The sequence below is a fragment of the Myotis nattereri genome, assembly GCF_964212035.1.
Source record: "Myotis nattereri genome assembly, chromosome: 13".
Lineage (NCBI taxonomy): Eukaryota > Metazoa > Chordata > Mammalia > Chiroptera > Vespertilionidae > Myotis > Myotis nattereri.
This window is the reverse complement of record NC_138088.1, coordinates 18,451,939-18,467,362: the sequence shown is the minus strand read 5'-3', so window position 1 is coordinate 18,467,362 and position 15,424 is coordinate 18,451,939. Positions and strand designations below refer to the sequence as shown.

Below are 15,424 nucleotides of genomic sequence, written 5' to 3'. Positions count from 1 at the left end.
AGAGGGCATAAACTGTGGGCATTACAGAATGTGGTCTGTGGAAGAAAGATAAATGCAATCCTGAAAAGCTCCTTTTATTTAAATTTCATGGATTAATTTAACATGGAGAAAGAAAAGCCTCAACAGTCAGAACTAAACTACCTACTTTTTAGGACATGAGCTGTTCCTGAGTAAAAATAGATTATGAAACAACTTTGGAGAGTCACTTTGTGGGAGAAAAGAAAACTTCTAGAACAAGACAAACAATTCTATTTTCACTTAAAAAATGCAAACTCAGACCTCCAAAGATAAAAATAACAGTGTAAAACTCACCAGGTTAAAAACCAACTTATTCCTATGGATCCAAGTAGTTGGATTCTTGTTGCTTAAATCATCAATTTCAAATACTCTAGAGATACCACAGCCTTAACAGAGTCAAAAAATTTCTCTTTTCTTTTAGGACATTAAAAAAAGTGTTTTTAAGTAACCCTTTCAGTCAATGAGCCTCATGGGAAGAATAAGAAATATATACTTTACTGTGAAAAAGAGAACGACTTGTTTTCCTTGCTTATTTAGGACACAGGTCAATGGATTTCTAATTCACTCTCTTTCTTACTGACCTTTAAGATGTTTCTGCCATCAAATGATTCTCTTTCTTTGAAGATATATTTGCCATCTGCTGTGTGGATATTGTACCTGCCTTCAGCTGTAAATATAACAAAGAAAATGTCAGAAGAGAAGCCTGGGCTATTTATGTTTGTTTTCTCTTGGGTTTCTATAAGTACAACTAGCAAAATATCCATGTACTATCTGGAAAGTGGCATAATATGGAGAGAAAGCATCACAGTATTAGTCAAGAGACCCAGTCTCTAGTCTTAGCTCTGTTATCAACACATTCAGTATACATTTATTCATTCAACATTGTTCAAGCAGTCATTGTACGTTACCTATGTAACTAGCCATATTCTTAGTCAAAGTTACTTAGTCAAAGTTACTGGTTAAGACTGGCTGATCTTCAAAGGCTCCTCACAGTCTAAAAACCCAGGATTTTATAAAAGCTGCATGTATTTTTAATATATAAAAATACACAAAAGTTCACACATTAGTCAACAATGCTGACAACCATGCTTTGGGTTGATTTTGGAACACCCCCTAAATGAGGAAGACCCCTTTAGTTGCAATCAAAGGTATCCTAATAGACATTCTACACAGAAATGTAGCAAATCTATGGCCTTAGCCTCATCAAAGCTGCACTCTAACTCCTTGATTTAATTTAGCTTGCTTATCCCAAAAGATGTCCTTAAAGTATAGCATGAAAAGGAATATCAAAAGAAAGGGATAACAGGAAAGAAAACATAAAACCTTATTCTACATCCCTTTCAAGTAAAAATTCAACACAAAGAAGAATACAGGGTATAGAAAAATCAAAGCATCCTCAAGAATTATTTAACTCTGAAGATATTTTCCAAAAATATCAACCCTTTCCTGTCCTAAAAAATATCTGCATTTCCATTTGTGAGTATGGTCTTTTACTGTATATAGGTATGGGGACTACCAAGTCAGTATTGATAAAATATATATTTTTATATGTTGATAAAATATATATGTCTTTAAATCTTAGCCCTTAATAAAATAAAATAAAAACCAGATTTAAGGGCTAAGATTTAAGTGCTAACTCCATGAACATAATATATTTTAGCTAGCCCATTGGAATTATACATGGGTAACTATGGAACCATTTCTCTAATTAGAAATATTCTCTTAATCAAAGCTCCCAATTCCATTGATATTTTGCAACTTAAAAATAAGTCCCCTGTTAAGAGAAGATGTGGAATTTTAAAGTAAATCATATTAAATAATTATCTACAAAAAACAGTAATCATATCTGAAGATTGAAATGTTTAATGATAGTTTCAAAATCTGTAAGTAGCATTAGCCTTTAGGGAAATGATAATAAAAAGCACAATGAGATACTACTTCACACCCACAGAATGGCAATAATAAAAAAGACATAATAAAGATGTAGAGAAATCAGATGCCAATTCTGATTAGAAATAGGTTCTTGGGAGCATTTTATAACCTAAAAAGTTGGTTCCATCCCTCTACTTTGGGGTCCCTTTATGTTGATTCAATCCTGTTTAGTATCTTACTTTCTACTTTCTGAGTTTCATTTCTCCAAACCCAAGCTCACAGAGAAGTGGAAGTGGAGATTACCTGGTATTTCTCTCTCGATTCCCAGGTAGAGTTTCTATAGCTCAGGAAAGAGATGAGGTATACATAAGGACCTTGAGTTTAAATGGAGTAAGTGACAAAATGAGAACTGCCTAGAACATATCATTCATTTAGCTGTCAATTCAGTATTTTTAAGTATATCTGCAAGTCATTTCTTAACACTTCTGAAGTAGTCCACAAGTGGTTAAATTAAAATCAAAATAAAAGAATTATTGAGTTAAAAAACAACACTAAACATGGGATTCTGTGCTGATATCTTTTACACAACAGGTCTTTGAAAAAGAAGCTGCATAGAACTTGAATTTGTGGCTGATCAGACAGATGCTGAATGTGTTCAAGAAGCTTTCAGTTGGGGAGGGGAAGTGGAAAGAAAAGAAGATCCTTTTTGAAATGTAGGGTTAAAACAAGGCATTTTTATAAGAAGCCTCAGATTCTATGAGGGGGAAAAAATTATTACTAACAAAAGATTCCTCAACCTTGGTGCTGTTGACATTTTGGACTGAATAATTCTTTGTTGTGGGGTCTATACTGTGTGTTGCAGAGGGTTACACAGGATCCCTGACTTCTACCCACTAGATGTCAGCAGAAACCCACCCCTAGCCCCCTAACTGTGACAACAACAATGTCTCCAGACAACACCATATATCCTCTAGGGCAGCGGTCGCCAACCTTTCGGACCTCATGGACCACCAGTTGGTGACCACTGCTCTAGGGGATAAAATTGCCACTAGTTGAGAACCACTGGTCTAACATTTACTTTTACCAGCTAATGTTCCTTTCGTCTTTCAAAATAAGCCAACAAGTATTGCATGGGACATACTTATACTAAAGTAATTAGTCACTGTTTACCTAAAATTTACCTGGGCATCCTGTATTTCTATTTGCTAAACCTGACAACCCTGTGTATGACAGAAATAAAAGAGTAGGGATGCCACGATCTCATGCTAGACATGTCCCTGCACACTTCCACTGTGCTCATTTAAACAAGCTAACAGATCAAAAAAAGAAGATATATCAGAAATTATTTGATAGGCCCATTCTACTTAAACTCTAGAGATTTTATCATTTGGCCTTACTAATGACAAACTGTGCTACAGTTCTGTGGACTTACCATTGGGATCTTTCCTTAATAGAGTATTCATGACAGTAGCATGGAGTTTCACACTAGTCCACTCTTTCATTATTAGTCCAGATGCCTGAAAACGTTCTAGGACTCGATCAACTAATTCCTGCAGCCTGATGAAATGGAAGAGAGAAGTACAAAAATCTTAGTAAACCCATGAGCCCCTGATTACTAATTCAACATTTAGGAAGCACTTGCTCTGGGCCTATCACTGTACAAGGCCCTGCATAAGAAGAGGAATAAAAGGCCACAGTCCCTACCATCATGAAACTCACAGCCTTATGAAGAAGGCAGAAACAAATAACTACAAAACATGATGGTGAGTATTCAGGGAGAGATCAACTGTACATGGACAGGACGAGGTTTTCACAGGAGGTTTAAACATGGTCTTGAAGAAACAAGGAAGTTTATTATTTTGAGAATAGATCTCAAGAAGCCAGGCTCAACAGAATTACCTAAAAGAAAGGGCTTTATTGATTCATCTATTCACAGAACCAAAAACTTGTGTGGCTGATGTGTTTCTGCCAGGATCAAGTGAGGTCTGGTACAACTCTAAGGTATTTGCTCACTGGGAAGGAGTATGCATGTGATTATCCCAGTAGCACTGGATACTTACCATTGTTTCAATGAGGTGGAAGTACAGAACCAATAAAGACCCTATATAATAAAAGCCTAATATGCTAAGTGTGGAGAGCGGCTACAGCGTTTGGACAGGTTCAAGCCTCGGACTAATAAGAGGGCACGATCCTCTCATGGCAAAGCCATGTGCAAGTCCCAGCACAATTATAACCAAAGGCTACAGTTGTAAGCTTGACCTTATGGTCCAAACCTGTGGTCCCAGGAGGTTGAGTGATGTGGGCTTGATAGTTCAGGTGCACATAATTGAGTAAGATTTGAAATCTGCAAGAACATTGTAAACATCTTGACCAAACCCTTACTTTGCCTCGTGGAATCTGGCTATAAAGTAAAGACTCAGCTTGCAGGTCATGGCACCTTCTCTCTAATCAGAGGGCAGCGTCCCACCTAGACCCACCTTTATTCTCTTGTCTTGTCTTTTCTAATCCTTCACCACCCCCTTAGGTTTACCCATGGCTGTGCTGGCACGGCACACTAAGTGTCTGGTTGTCCAGTCGGCTGTTCAACCAATCAAAGTGTAATATGCTAATGCTATACTAAGGCAGCTCAACCGCTTGCTATGATGTACACTGACCAAAAGGGGGCAGACGCTCCGACTGGTAGGTTAGCTTGCTGCTGGGGTCTAGCTGATCGGGACTGAGTGAGACGGCCGGACACACCTTGGAGCCCTCCTACAGTCCCTCCTCTGCTGGCCAACCTCCCACATCTGTGCTGCTCTCCTTCCCCCCGACCCCGGCCCCAATCATGTACTGGTGGGGTCCCTCAGCCTGGCTGGCACCCTCTTGCAATCGGAGACCCCTCGGGGGATGTTGGAGAGCTGGTTTTGGCCTGATCCCGCAGGCCAGGCCAAGGAACCCCACCGGTGGCCCCTAGCCCTATATAATAGAAGCCTAATATGCAAATTGTCCCCTCAGGTGACCATTCAACCGGAGTTTGAACAGGAGTTCAACTGGGAGTTCGACCGCTCGCTGATGTGTGTTGACCACCAGGGGGTGGCGCGGAACATGGTGGGTGTTGGCGACGCAGCGCTGGCAGTGGAGGTGTTGCTGGCCCCAATGGGCCCCAAAAAGAGCACTACCGTGGCAGGATGGTGGAGCAGGTAAGCGGGCAGCACCAGATCAAGGTGGGCTGCCAGGCAGGGCTGCAGGGCTGTGAGGCTGGGGGCGCAAGCTGGGGCCCCATCTCCACAGGCCACCCCGAGGCACCCCACCTGTGCACAAATTTGTGTACCGGGCCTCTAGTAACTACATAAAAGAATATCCACAGCTGCAATTGCATGACTGATTCCCCTTATGGACTCACGTCAGGTGGTTCTGCAGTGGATGAGCTCTACCTTAATGATGGCCACTCATTCTAGTACCTCCACCAGAAGCAATTTCTGCATAAGAAGTCTTCATTCTGCTCAGGTATTTTGCTCAACAGCTTGGAGAATGCCCTTTAACACTTCTTGCAAGGCCAGTCTAGTGATGATGAATTTGTTCAGCTTTTTTGTCTGGAAAACTCTTTATCTCTCCTTCAACTCTGAAGAACAACTTTGCCAGTAGTTCCAACAAGAGGGGTCATTATCCCAGCAAGTATGTGGTGGAGAGGATCTTGGTCCTAGGCCTCAGAATCAGCCATCATCTGTGCCCGCCCACTCACCTGATGATAAAATGTAGCCTGTGGCTTTTACATGTCATGCCAAAACAGCCACCCGGAGCCCAAATAAGCTCTCACTGAATGCTGGCCCTGACTGGGAGGTCACATCAAAAGACAGAGCATGTCCTAGCCGGTTTGGCTCAGTGGACAGAGTACTGGACGCAGACTGAAGGGCCCCAGGTTCGATTCCGGTCAAGGCACATACCCAGGTTGCAGGCTCGGTCCCCAGTGGGGGGCAAGCAGGAGGCAGCGGGTCGGTGGTTCTCTCTAATCATTGATGTTTCTCTCTCTCTCTCCCTCTTCCTTCCTCTCTGAAATCAATAAAAATATATTAAAAAAAAAAAAAAAGATTGGGCAGTGCACCTGGGGACAGAACAAGGGGAGGTGCCTGCACCTTTCAACCTTTCCCTGGCCTTATTTGAGATTTGTGCTGCATACTCATTGACTTTCCTGGCTCAAAATAATCCTTTATTAGTCACTAATGTGCTAGTGAACAATAGATTTCATATTTTTTAGATTTTATATTTGTTGATGTACTAGTATCAAACATCACCTCTTTTATTGGACTCAAGTAGCCTTGAGACATGTATAGAGTTCATGAATCTTCCGCTGCTTCCTGGGCCATGGCCCTGTGGTAAGCAGTGAGCTGCTTCTCCTTAAGCATGGCTGGATGGGTTTGTTTTATGTGAGATGTGGGTCAGGTTCACTCTGTGTGGCCCATTTGTGGAAGCTTGCCTCCAGCAGTTGTTCTGGCTGCAGCAGCTGAATTGCTGAAGGCCTGTCTCCAAGTGGACAACAGCCTCTGGTCCCCCCACCCAGCCATCGTTCACTCACGTAGATGTGAGCAAAACCACTCTCTTCCGCTTGCCCTGCATACGCTGCAGCAAGAAGGAGTCATTCTCCCCTAGGTATTGACTTAGGAGCCCAAACGATTCTTTTCCCCTTTTGATTTTCAGGTCCCAAAGTTCCAAATTAATCTTAAAATTCTAATTTCTTTACCTTAATTGTTTTTATGAACTACTGTCTGCTAACCAAAGAATATTTATAACATGAGTAAGCCATGATTAATAACAAAATACCCATGTCCCCTCCACCAAACCTCAGAAATAGACAGGACTGGAAGTGAGGCACAAAATTTAAGAGGGTGTCTAAAAATGCAGTAACCAAGATTAATCATGTTTTAATGCAATATATTTAACAAATTAATGCAAAAAAATCTACAATGAACAGAATATCAAAACTGTGAATGAAGATGGGGTCAGGATTACTGAGTTCCTTTGCCTCAGACTCCAGCACAGCTTGGCATGGGATGACCTCACAGTACCCCAGTTCCTCAGGGCGCTCCCTGTGCTGGAGGTTCCAGCGACTCCTGCTGCCTGCCCCGCATCTCCTGGTGCAGCCTCAGGACCCAGCACTCTTCAATACGCTCATTTCCTCATCTGGCTTTCTCCACTCAGCAACTTGACAGCTGCCACCTCTGGGCCTTCTGTTCCCTGGGCCACAACAGCCACCCTTCCCTCCCTCCACCTATGCAAACCACACCCTCCTTCCAGGTCCCAATTCAAATCCTACTTTCCCATGAAGCCTTCATAACCACCCTAACATCCCTATGCCCAGGTACCCATGAGCAGTGACTCTATCCTCCTCTGAAATGCTGCCCCCGCTTATAAGGTGTGCTCTACTTAGGATTCTCAGAAATGGTCCCTTAATTTTCAAGTTTGTCCGTCTGGTTCTCCTACTAGATTATACTAGTGCTTCTTCAGAGCATGAATTATAAAAGGCACTGAATATATAATGCTGAAAAGACATATTCTCTGCCCCCAAAAATCTATTTGGGAAAAAGAAGCAGGAAAGACAGCAAGAAGGAAAATAGCATTTGGACACAAAAAGATGAGTAACATGAGAGAAATTTTAGACACAAGAAAAATACTAACAAAGACACATACGATCATCAATAAGCAGTGCAGCTGGCTGGGGCCTGGAGCAAGTGTAAGATAGTAGAGTATCAAGATGAACTATTAAGGTGGTTTCATACCAGAAGGTCTTGAATACTAGACTGGGGAATATGAATGATTTCAAAAGATGTGAAATGATGGGAGATTTTTAAGCAAGTAAGTCCTACGGTATATAGGCTATAGCTTAGGAGGACTAATGTAGCAGTATTTCATAGGATCTATACACACTGACATAAAAGTAATGACTAGGTAATATTTCATACGAATGAACTGCAGAACAATAAGCATAATGTGATCCCATTTGTGTAAAATAATACGCACAGACAAGGACTCTCAGCAGTATCAGCTCTGCTTATAACCTATCGGGGAAGAAATCTGAGAGAGTCAGGGTAGGGGAAAGAGAGCCATGTAATTTTCACTTTACCCACCTGTAACGCTTTTTTTTTTTCATTGATTTTTTTTTTTTTTTGAGAGAGAGAGAAACATGGATTTGTTGTTCCACTTATTTATGCATTCATTGGTTGATTCTTTTTATACCCTGACCGGGGATCAAACCCACAACCTTGGTATATGAGGACAATGCTCTAACCAAGTGAGCTACCCAGCCAGTGTTGCAAGGCTTTATTTTTAGAAGAGAAAACAATGCTAAAAGAAGTCTGGCTGGGAAAGGAAGATAGTACAAACTGGAAGGCAGTACAGGGATGCTGGGATGCACAGCTGTGGGATTTAACTCTAATTACATACATACACCTCTCTCATCTTCTTTTCACCAAACTTCTTTTCAACAAAAAGCAGTCTGTCTCCAATTATTTTTAATCGCCTTTGTCTGCCCCATTATAAGTACAGGCTTTACAGTGAAACAGAGCTAGGTCAAACCATAATTCTACCACTTACAAACACATACTAATTACTACTGATCGTGACCTGACCAAGTATACCGAGCATACCTAAACAAGTATAACACGCCTGTTATAACAACATTTTTTAAAAATATATTTTATTGATTTTTTACAGAGAAGAAGGGAGAGGGATAGAGAGTTAGAGACATTGATGAGAGAGAAACATCGATCAGCTGCCTCCTGCACACTCCCCACTGGGAATGTGCCCGCAACCAAGGTACATGCCCTTGACTGCAATCGAACCTGGGACCCTTCAATCCAAAGGCAAACGCTCTATCCACTGAGCCAAACCAGCCGGGGCAGCAACATTTTTTATGTTAAATTTACTTTTAATGCAAATTGTTTACTTTTTAAAAAATTCCTCACCCAAGGACATTTTTTCCATTGATTTTTAGAGAGCGTGAAAGGGAAGAGGGGTGGGGGTAGGTGGGTTGAGAGAGAGAGAGACATCGATGTAAGAGACACACATCAATTGGTTGCCTCCTGCATGTACCACGACTGGGGCAGGGGATCAAACCCACAACCCAGGTATGTGCTCTTGACAGGGAATCAAACCTGGGATCCTTCCATGCATGGGTCGATGCTCTAACCACTGAAAAACACCAGACTGGGCTACTTTTATTTTTTAAATCTAGAATTCATTGATTCTAGACAGAGAGGAAGGGAAAGGGAGAGAGAGAAACATTGATGTGAGAGAGAAACATTGATCTGTTGCCTCCTGTACATGCCCCAGTTGGGGATGGAACCCATAACCTGGGTATGTGTCCTGACTGAAATCAAACCCACGACCCTTCAGTGCACTGGATGACACTCTAACCAACTGAGCCACACTGGCCAGGGCAACAAAAATATTTTTTATATATCAGAGGTGAAAAGAAAAAATTAATATCCAGAAATAACCACTGATAAAATTTTTATATATTCAGATTAACTGATTTATTTCTCGCCCCACTTTTTAAGGGGGGAAAAATTAATGTATATTTACAAATTGTTTTGTAATCTGTTTTCATCACATAAATACTTTATAATGAACATTTTCCATTTCCTCCCCCAATATGATTTTGATGAATATTTAGATTGTTGCTGGTATTTACTGTTATACACAATACTGTAATAAATATCTCCAAATATATATATTTTTAATATTTTTTAATTGATTCTGGAGAGGAAATGAGAGGGAGAGAGAGACAGAAACATCAATGATGAGAGAGAATCATTGATCGGTTGTCTCCTGCACGCCCCCTACTGGGGATCGAGCCTGCAACCTGGGCACGTGCCCTTGACTGGAATCAAACCCAGGACCCTTCAGTCCACAGGCCAATGCTCTTCCACTAAGCCAAACCAGCTAAGGCAATATCTCCACATACAGATATCTGTCCACGTATCTGATTAATTCCATTGGAAAAAAATTCTATAGTGAATTAGCAAGTCCAAGAAGTATTAAGAAAAACTCTTGAAATAAAGTGCCAACTTGCTTCCTGGAAAGTTTGTACTAACTTATACTCTTACCAGCAGAGACCTTCTCGTGTCACTTATCAAACACCTATTTATTTCTCTTTTACTTTTAAAATTTGTGTTATCTTTTAATAGCTTAGTTCTTAAATAGATTTAAGGTTCTTAAGGTAAAGGTCATTTTACCCATTTATATCCCTCATTCTGTCTAAAATTAGAGTGCCTAGTACTTTGTTAGTACTAAACTGTTTATTTGGGGATATTTATCTTTTGTCTAATTACTTGTTAGTCCTTTTACTGATGTCTTGTAAATTTTAGAGCTTCTCTTAGTAGACTGTTATATGATCTGCAAATGACAATTTTTGTCTTGTTAATTGTCTTTGTTTTATAGCTTAAGTATAATTAGCCTCAAGTTTCAGAACAATGTATTTAAGATTATGGTTATTATAGGCAACCATGTTTTATTTCTGATTATAATGGAAATAAACTTAGTAAAAATTACCATTCAAGGTGATTGTTGATTTTTGATTTAAAATAGATATATATCATATTAGGTAATATCTTTCTATTTCTACTTTCTGAAAGATTTTAATGAAAAAAAGTTGAATTTCATCAAAAGCTTTCTAGGCATGTATTTAGATATTATTTTTAAGTTTTATCATTACTGGTAAGTAGGATGTTATTATATGTCCTGGTCTTAATTTATCTTGCATTTTTGAGATATACCAGCCTAGTCATAATGCATCATACTCATTTGACTCCTACACTCCACTTTCAAAAAATTGCCAAATTAAGCAGATTTTACTATTTTTACATTGATCTATAAATCCTAATTGTTACTATTCTATTTCAGGTCTTTGCTTCTCACCTGAATTACAGTAATAGTTTTTAAATATTTCCCCATCCTATTCCTGGGTCTTCTTTTCAATTACATACATAGTATATAAATTGCATTAAAAGTATATAGAACCATTTGGGGAAAATTGACATCTTTATGAAACTAAGTCTATCAATGAACATGGGTGTCTCTCAATTTATTTATAATTTTCTGCAAAAAGGTCTTGAACAAACTTTGTTATAATTACTCCTAAGTGCCTTATGGTCTTTGTTGCTACTGTAAATGGATGGTGTCTTTTTAAAATGGTGTTTTGTGTTTGTTACTGGTGTATAGAAAAGCAATTGATTTTATTATACTAATGTTATAGCCAATCACTGCTACATTTTACTAATAACTTGATAATTATAGATAACTTTGTTTCATTTCTGGTAAGAAAATGTGATTTGTAAGATACCAACTCATTGAAATTTATTGTCTTACTTTATGATCTATTATGTAATCAATTTACTTCAACTGTTTCATGAGCCTGAAAGGAACATGAATTCTTTAATGCTGAGTATATAATTCCAGAGATGACTATTAGATTAAACTTTTTAACTGTTAAAATCTTCTGTATCTTCACTGATTTTATAGCTGCTTGACCTTCCAATAGTTGCAATCTCTCCTATAATGCTGGGTTTCTCAGTTTCTTCCCAATAAGATATTAATTATACAAAGTTGGCTTAATCTATTTTGAGGCTGTTCTGTTTGCTCATACAAGTTTAGAATTATTACATCTTCCTGGTAAATTGAACCTTTTATCATTATGTAACAGTCCTCTCTATTGCTAATAATATATTTTTCTTTAAGCCTATCCTGCTTTTCATTCTGTTACTTTCTTTTGGTATTTGCCTAGTGTATCTTTTTCCTTTCTATTATTTCAACTGTTAGGGAGGAAAAAAAAACTTTCCTCTAACCTTCAAGGTTCTTTTCTGCTGGTCTTACAACTAAATCTACATGACACTTATTAATAAGAGAAAATAATCAAATTTAATTACATAAGTATGTATGGGAACCCCACATACATGAGTGTCAGAAACCCCCCACATACATGAGTGTCCTCCCTTTGAGAGGTTCAAAGACAGAAAGGGAAAATAAGGTATTATATGACATTCTGAACTAAGCATGAGGTAAGGCACCTTGGGACTTCAGAGGAGAGGAAGGTCGTTTGCAGGACAATAAGAGCAGATGTTCGGTAATTAGAAGCTTTCCCTGTCATATAGATAGATCATAAGAAGTTACTTCTGATGATAACTCTTACTATGGGCAAGGCCCCTAACCTAAATTCTTTTAGAACGAGGTAACAGTTTCTCATGAGCCTGCAGGGTCTCAATTGACTTCAGCTCGAAAAGCAGCACATTTTGGGGAGGCCTGTTTAGAAATTCACAACTTTATGCTGTGGATGTATCTCTAGTAAAGAGCATTTAACTGGATTTTATTTATATCTAATCTTATACCACCTTTCTTAAATGGTGAGTTTATTTCATTAACATATAAGTATTATATGTGTGGACTTCTTCCTACCACCTTACTTTTTAATTTCCACTCATTCCATTTCTTTTCTATACTACTTACCCTTATTTGGGTTGAATTTGTATTTGTTCCTTTTTCTATTTCTTTGGAATTTGCTCCCACTATTTTAAGACTTACTTTTGAAATTTTATTATGCACATTTAGCTTAACAAAGTTAAAATAATACCTTAACAAACCTTTCCCTAATAATAAAAAATTTCTAAAATACTTCAGCTCCAGAATTCCCCTTAGTCCTGACTTGCATGCTATTAGCTGACATTTATGTTAGGTGAACAATGTTAATTCTATCATTTTTTAAAAACTCTCCAATTATATAAACAATGTTTTCCATTGTATGTACTCAACTTTCCTTTTTGCATCTCATACTATCCTTCTTGCACCCCAAACTTTCTGATTCATTTTCTTTTTCCTGAAATATATCCTTTAGACGTTCCTTTACTGCAGATACCTCTGAGTTTTTGTTCATCTATAAAAGTCTTTATTTCACCTTTTGTTTTAAAAAAATTTTTTTTCCTGAATACTCAATTCCAGGTTGACCATTGTTTTCTCTAGAAAATATTCTTTTTTAAAAAAATGTACTTTATTGATTTTTTACAGAGAAGAAGGGAGAGGGATAGAGAGTTAGAAACATCCATGAGAGAGATAAATCAGCTGCCTACTGCATGCCCCCCAGTGGGGATGTGCCCGCAACCAAGGTACATGCCCCTGACTGGAATCGAACCTGGGACCCTTGACCGGAATCGAACCTGGGACCCTTCAGTCCGCAGGCCGGCGCTCTATCCACTGAGCCAAACCGGTTCAGCTAGAAAATATTCTGTTGTTTTGGCTTCTGTTGTTGATCCTGAGAAGTCCACTGTTCTTATAATTGCCAATCCTTTGTAGGTGACTTAGGACTTTTTCCTTTGTCTTTAGTGTTCTGAAATTCCATTATGATTTATACTGATATGAATTTCTTTTTATTTCTTCTACTTGTATTTAATCTTTTTTTTCCTCATATCTATTGCTACGGCCTGAATCCAAGCCCCTTTAATCTCTTCACACGGCTTTCTCATCTCACTATGCCTGATCCATACCTGGAATCTGCTAGGCTTTTTCTTACCTCAGGGCTTTTGCTCTGCATTTTCTTTTGCCTGAAACAAAAGGTGAGGAGAGCCTTCCCACCTCCTTGGCCTGTAAACTCCTTTAGATCCCAATTCAATAACAATTCCTTAGGCTTTTCTTGACCCTGCCTACCCCATCATAATATTTTCTCTCTTTAGTAGAGCACCATTTCTTCCTGCTTCGTCTTTATCACACTTTGCAGTTACATATTTGCTATTTGTTAACATCTGCTTTCTCCACCAATCTGTAAATTACATGGGGACAATGGCTATGTCTGGCTTTATTCCATTCTATATTCAAAGCCTAGCACAGTGCCTGGCACAAAGCGGGCATTCAATAATTTTTTGTTAAATAAACAAATGATCAAATGAAAACCCGGCTTCCTTTACATGGCATTAACAGCTTCTAGAGCTGCACTTGCTATTTATTCCCCTTTCCTAAATGTTACTCCCTCAACCTGCAAATTCCTTATTCAGCCAAGAATATTCATCTGAAGCCTTCCTTTACAAAATTTGCCCACGGACAAGAGTTTTGCTGCCTACCTATGCACCCCTAGAACCTCAATTATAGCCTTTACCCCAGTGTGCCCTAATTACTTGCATCTTCCTCCTCCTCAAGACAGAGCCCTACTCTGTCTTGCACCTCACATACAGGGCATTAGAAAAGTACCTACGGGAAAAGGGGGCTGGAAATGTCCTTTAGGGTAAAATAACGGATGGTGCTAGGTCCCTGAGGAGATAAGAGGAATGGGGTCATTCCTTCTTGTTAGGAAGGAGACTAAGTAAAGGGATTAGCCTCATCAGAAATAATGTGTGCCATTCTTCAGAAAGAAAGTGAAATTGAGTCGGGGTGGGTATGATGAAAATAGGTAGGTTGTGAAGGAAAAAGTAAGGAGCTTGATGAACTAGCTTCATGTGCTCAGTAAAGTGTGAGAAAGCCATTCTTTTGAGGGGCAAGAGTGGAGTCTTGAGAGAGTAACAGAACAGAACAGAATAGCCACTTTGTTCAACAATTAAGTCTTAGCAATAGCAGGCTACTAAAGAATGAGTAAAAGGTTGAACACAAACGCCTTACCCAGTCATGCTTTACCAAACCCAAGGATGCATCAATAAGTGTAGCTACACTGTCCCAGCTGTTTCCAAAGGAAAAAATCTGATCAGGCACTTCACAGCACATCATTTTAAGGGAATCTTTTACTTAAAATATATGAAAGCACTCAAAGAAAGTTGAGTGTTTGTATTTTTATTACAACATGGTCTCTCCCTCATGCCTCTTATATTTTGCTGTGTCTCTTCACATAAAGAAATGCAAAAGACTGAAACATTTCTTAAAAACAGGGTCATGTCTTACTCAATTCTGTATCAATTTATATGGCCTTGCAAAATACTTTGCACAAAGAAGCCATTTGAATAGTTTTAATACTGAATTAAATAAGAGGTGTACAAGTCCCTCAGACACTATAGATTTGGGGAGGGGAATTTATAAATCTTTTTTTAAAAATATATTTTATTGATTTTTTACAGAGAGGAGGGGAGAGGGATAGAGAGTTAGCAACATCAATGAGAGAGAAACATCGATCAGCTGCCTCTTGCATGCCCCCTACTGGGGATGTGCCCGCAACCAAAGTACATGCCCTTGACCAGAATCGAACCTGGGACCCTTGAGTCTGTAGGCCGACGCTCTATCCACTGAGCCAAACCCGTTAGGGCTATAAATCTTTTTTAAGTAACATAAACGTGACTCCTATGAAGGAGGGATGAGCAACAGAAAAGAGAAAATGGGAAAGAGAGATGGGAATTACTCCAAAATGTTCATTGATAACAATTCACTGAACAAACACTTCACAAGACCTTTCAACTTACAAGGCCTTGACAACAGGAAGTGTGCAAAATTTGTAAGGGCTGGATCTGTAGAAAAAATAAAGGATGTTTTCAACCTTCTGAGCCCTTAGCCTTCCATTAATGTGGGTACAAATTATGTCTGAGCACTATCTTCAAAA

General features: G+C 39.0%; 1 protein-coding gene across 4 annotated transcripts in view; it reads right to left on the bottom strand.

Moving 5' to 3' along the window:
• The window catches only part of ASCC1 (activating signal cointegrator 1 complex subunit 1), a 134,383-nt gene that overhangs the window by 32,087 nt on the left and 86,872 nt on the right, over positions 1-15,424 (bottom strand). For all 4 annotated transcript variants that reach the window (XM_081105325.1, XM_081105324.1, XM_081105323.1 and 1 more), the window contains 2 exons: positions 3,323-3,447; positions 600-685 (listed from right to left, as the gene is read on the bottom strand). In XM_081105325.1, the coding sequence (XP_080961451.1) occupies positions 600-685; positions 3,323-3,447 (211 nt within the window). The remainder of the gene's footprint in view (positions 1-599; positions 686-3,322; positions 3,448-15,424) is intronic.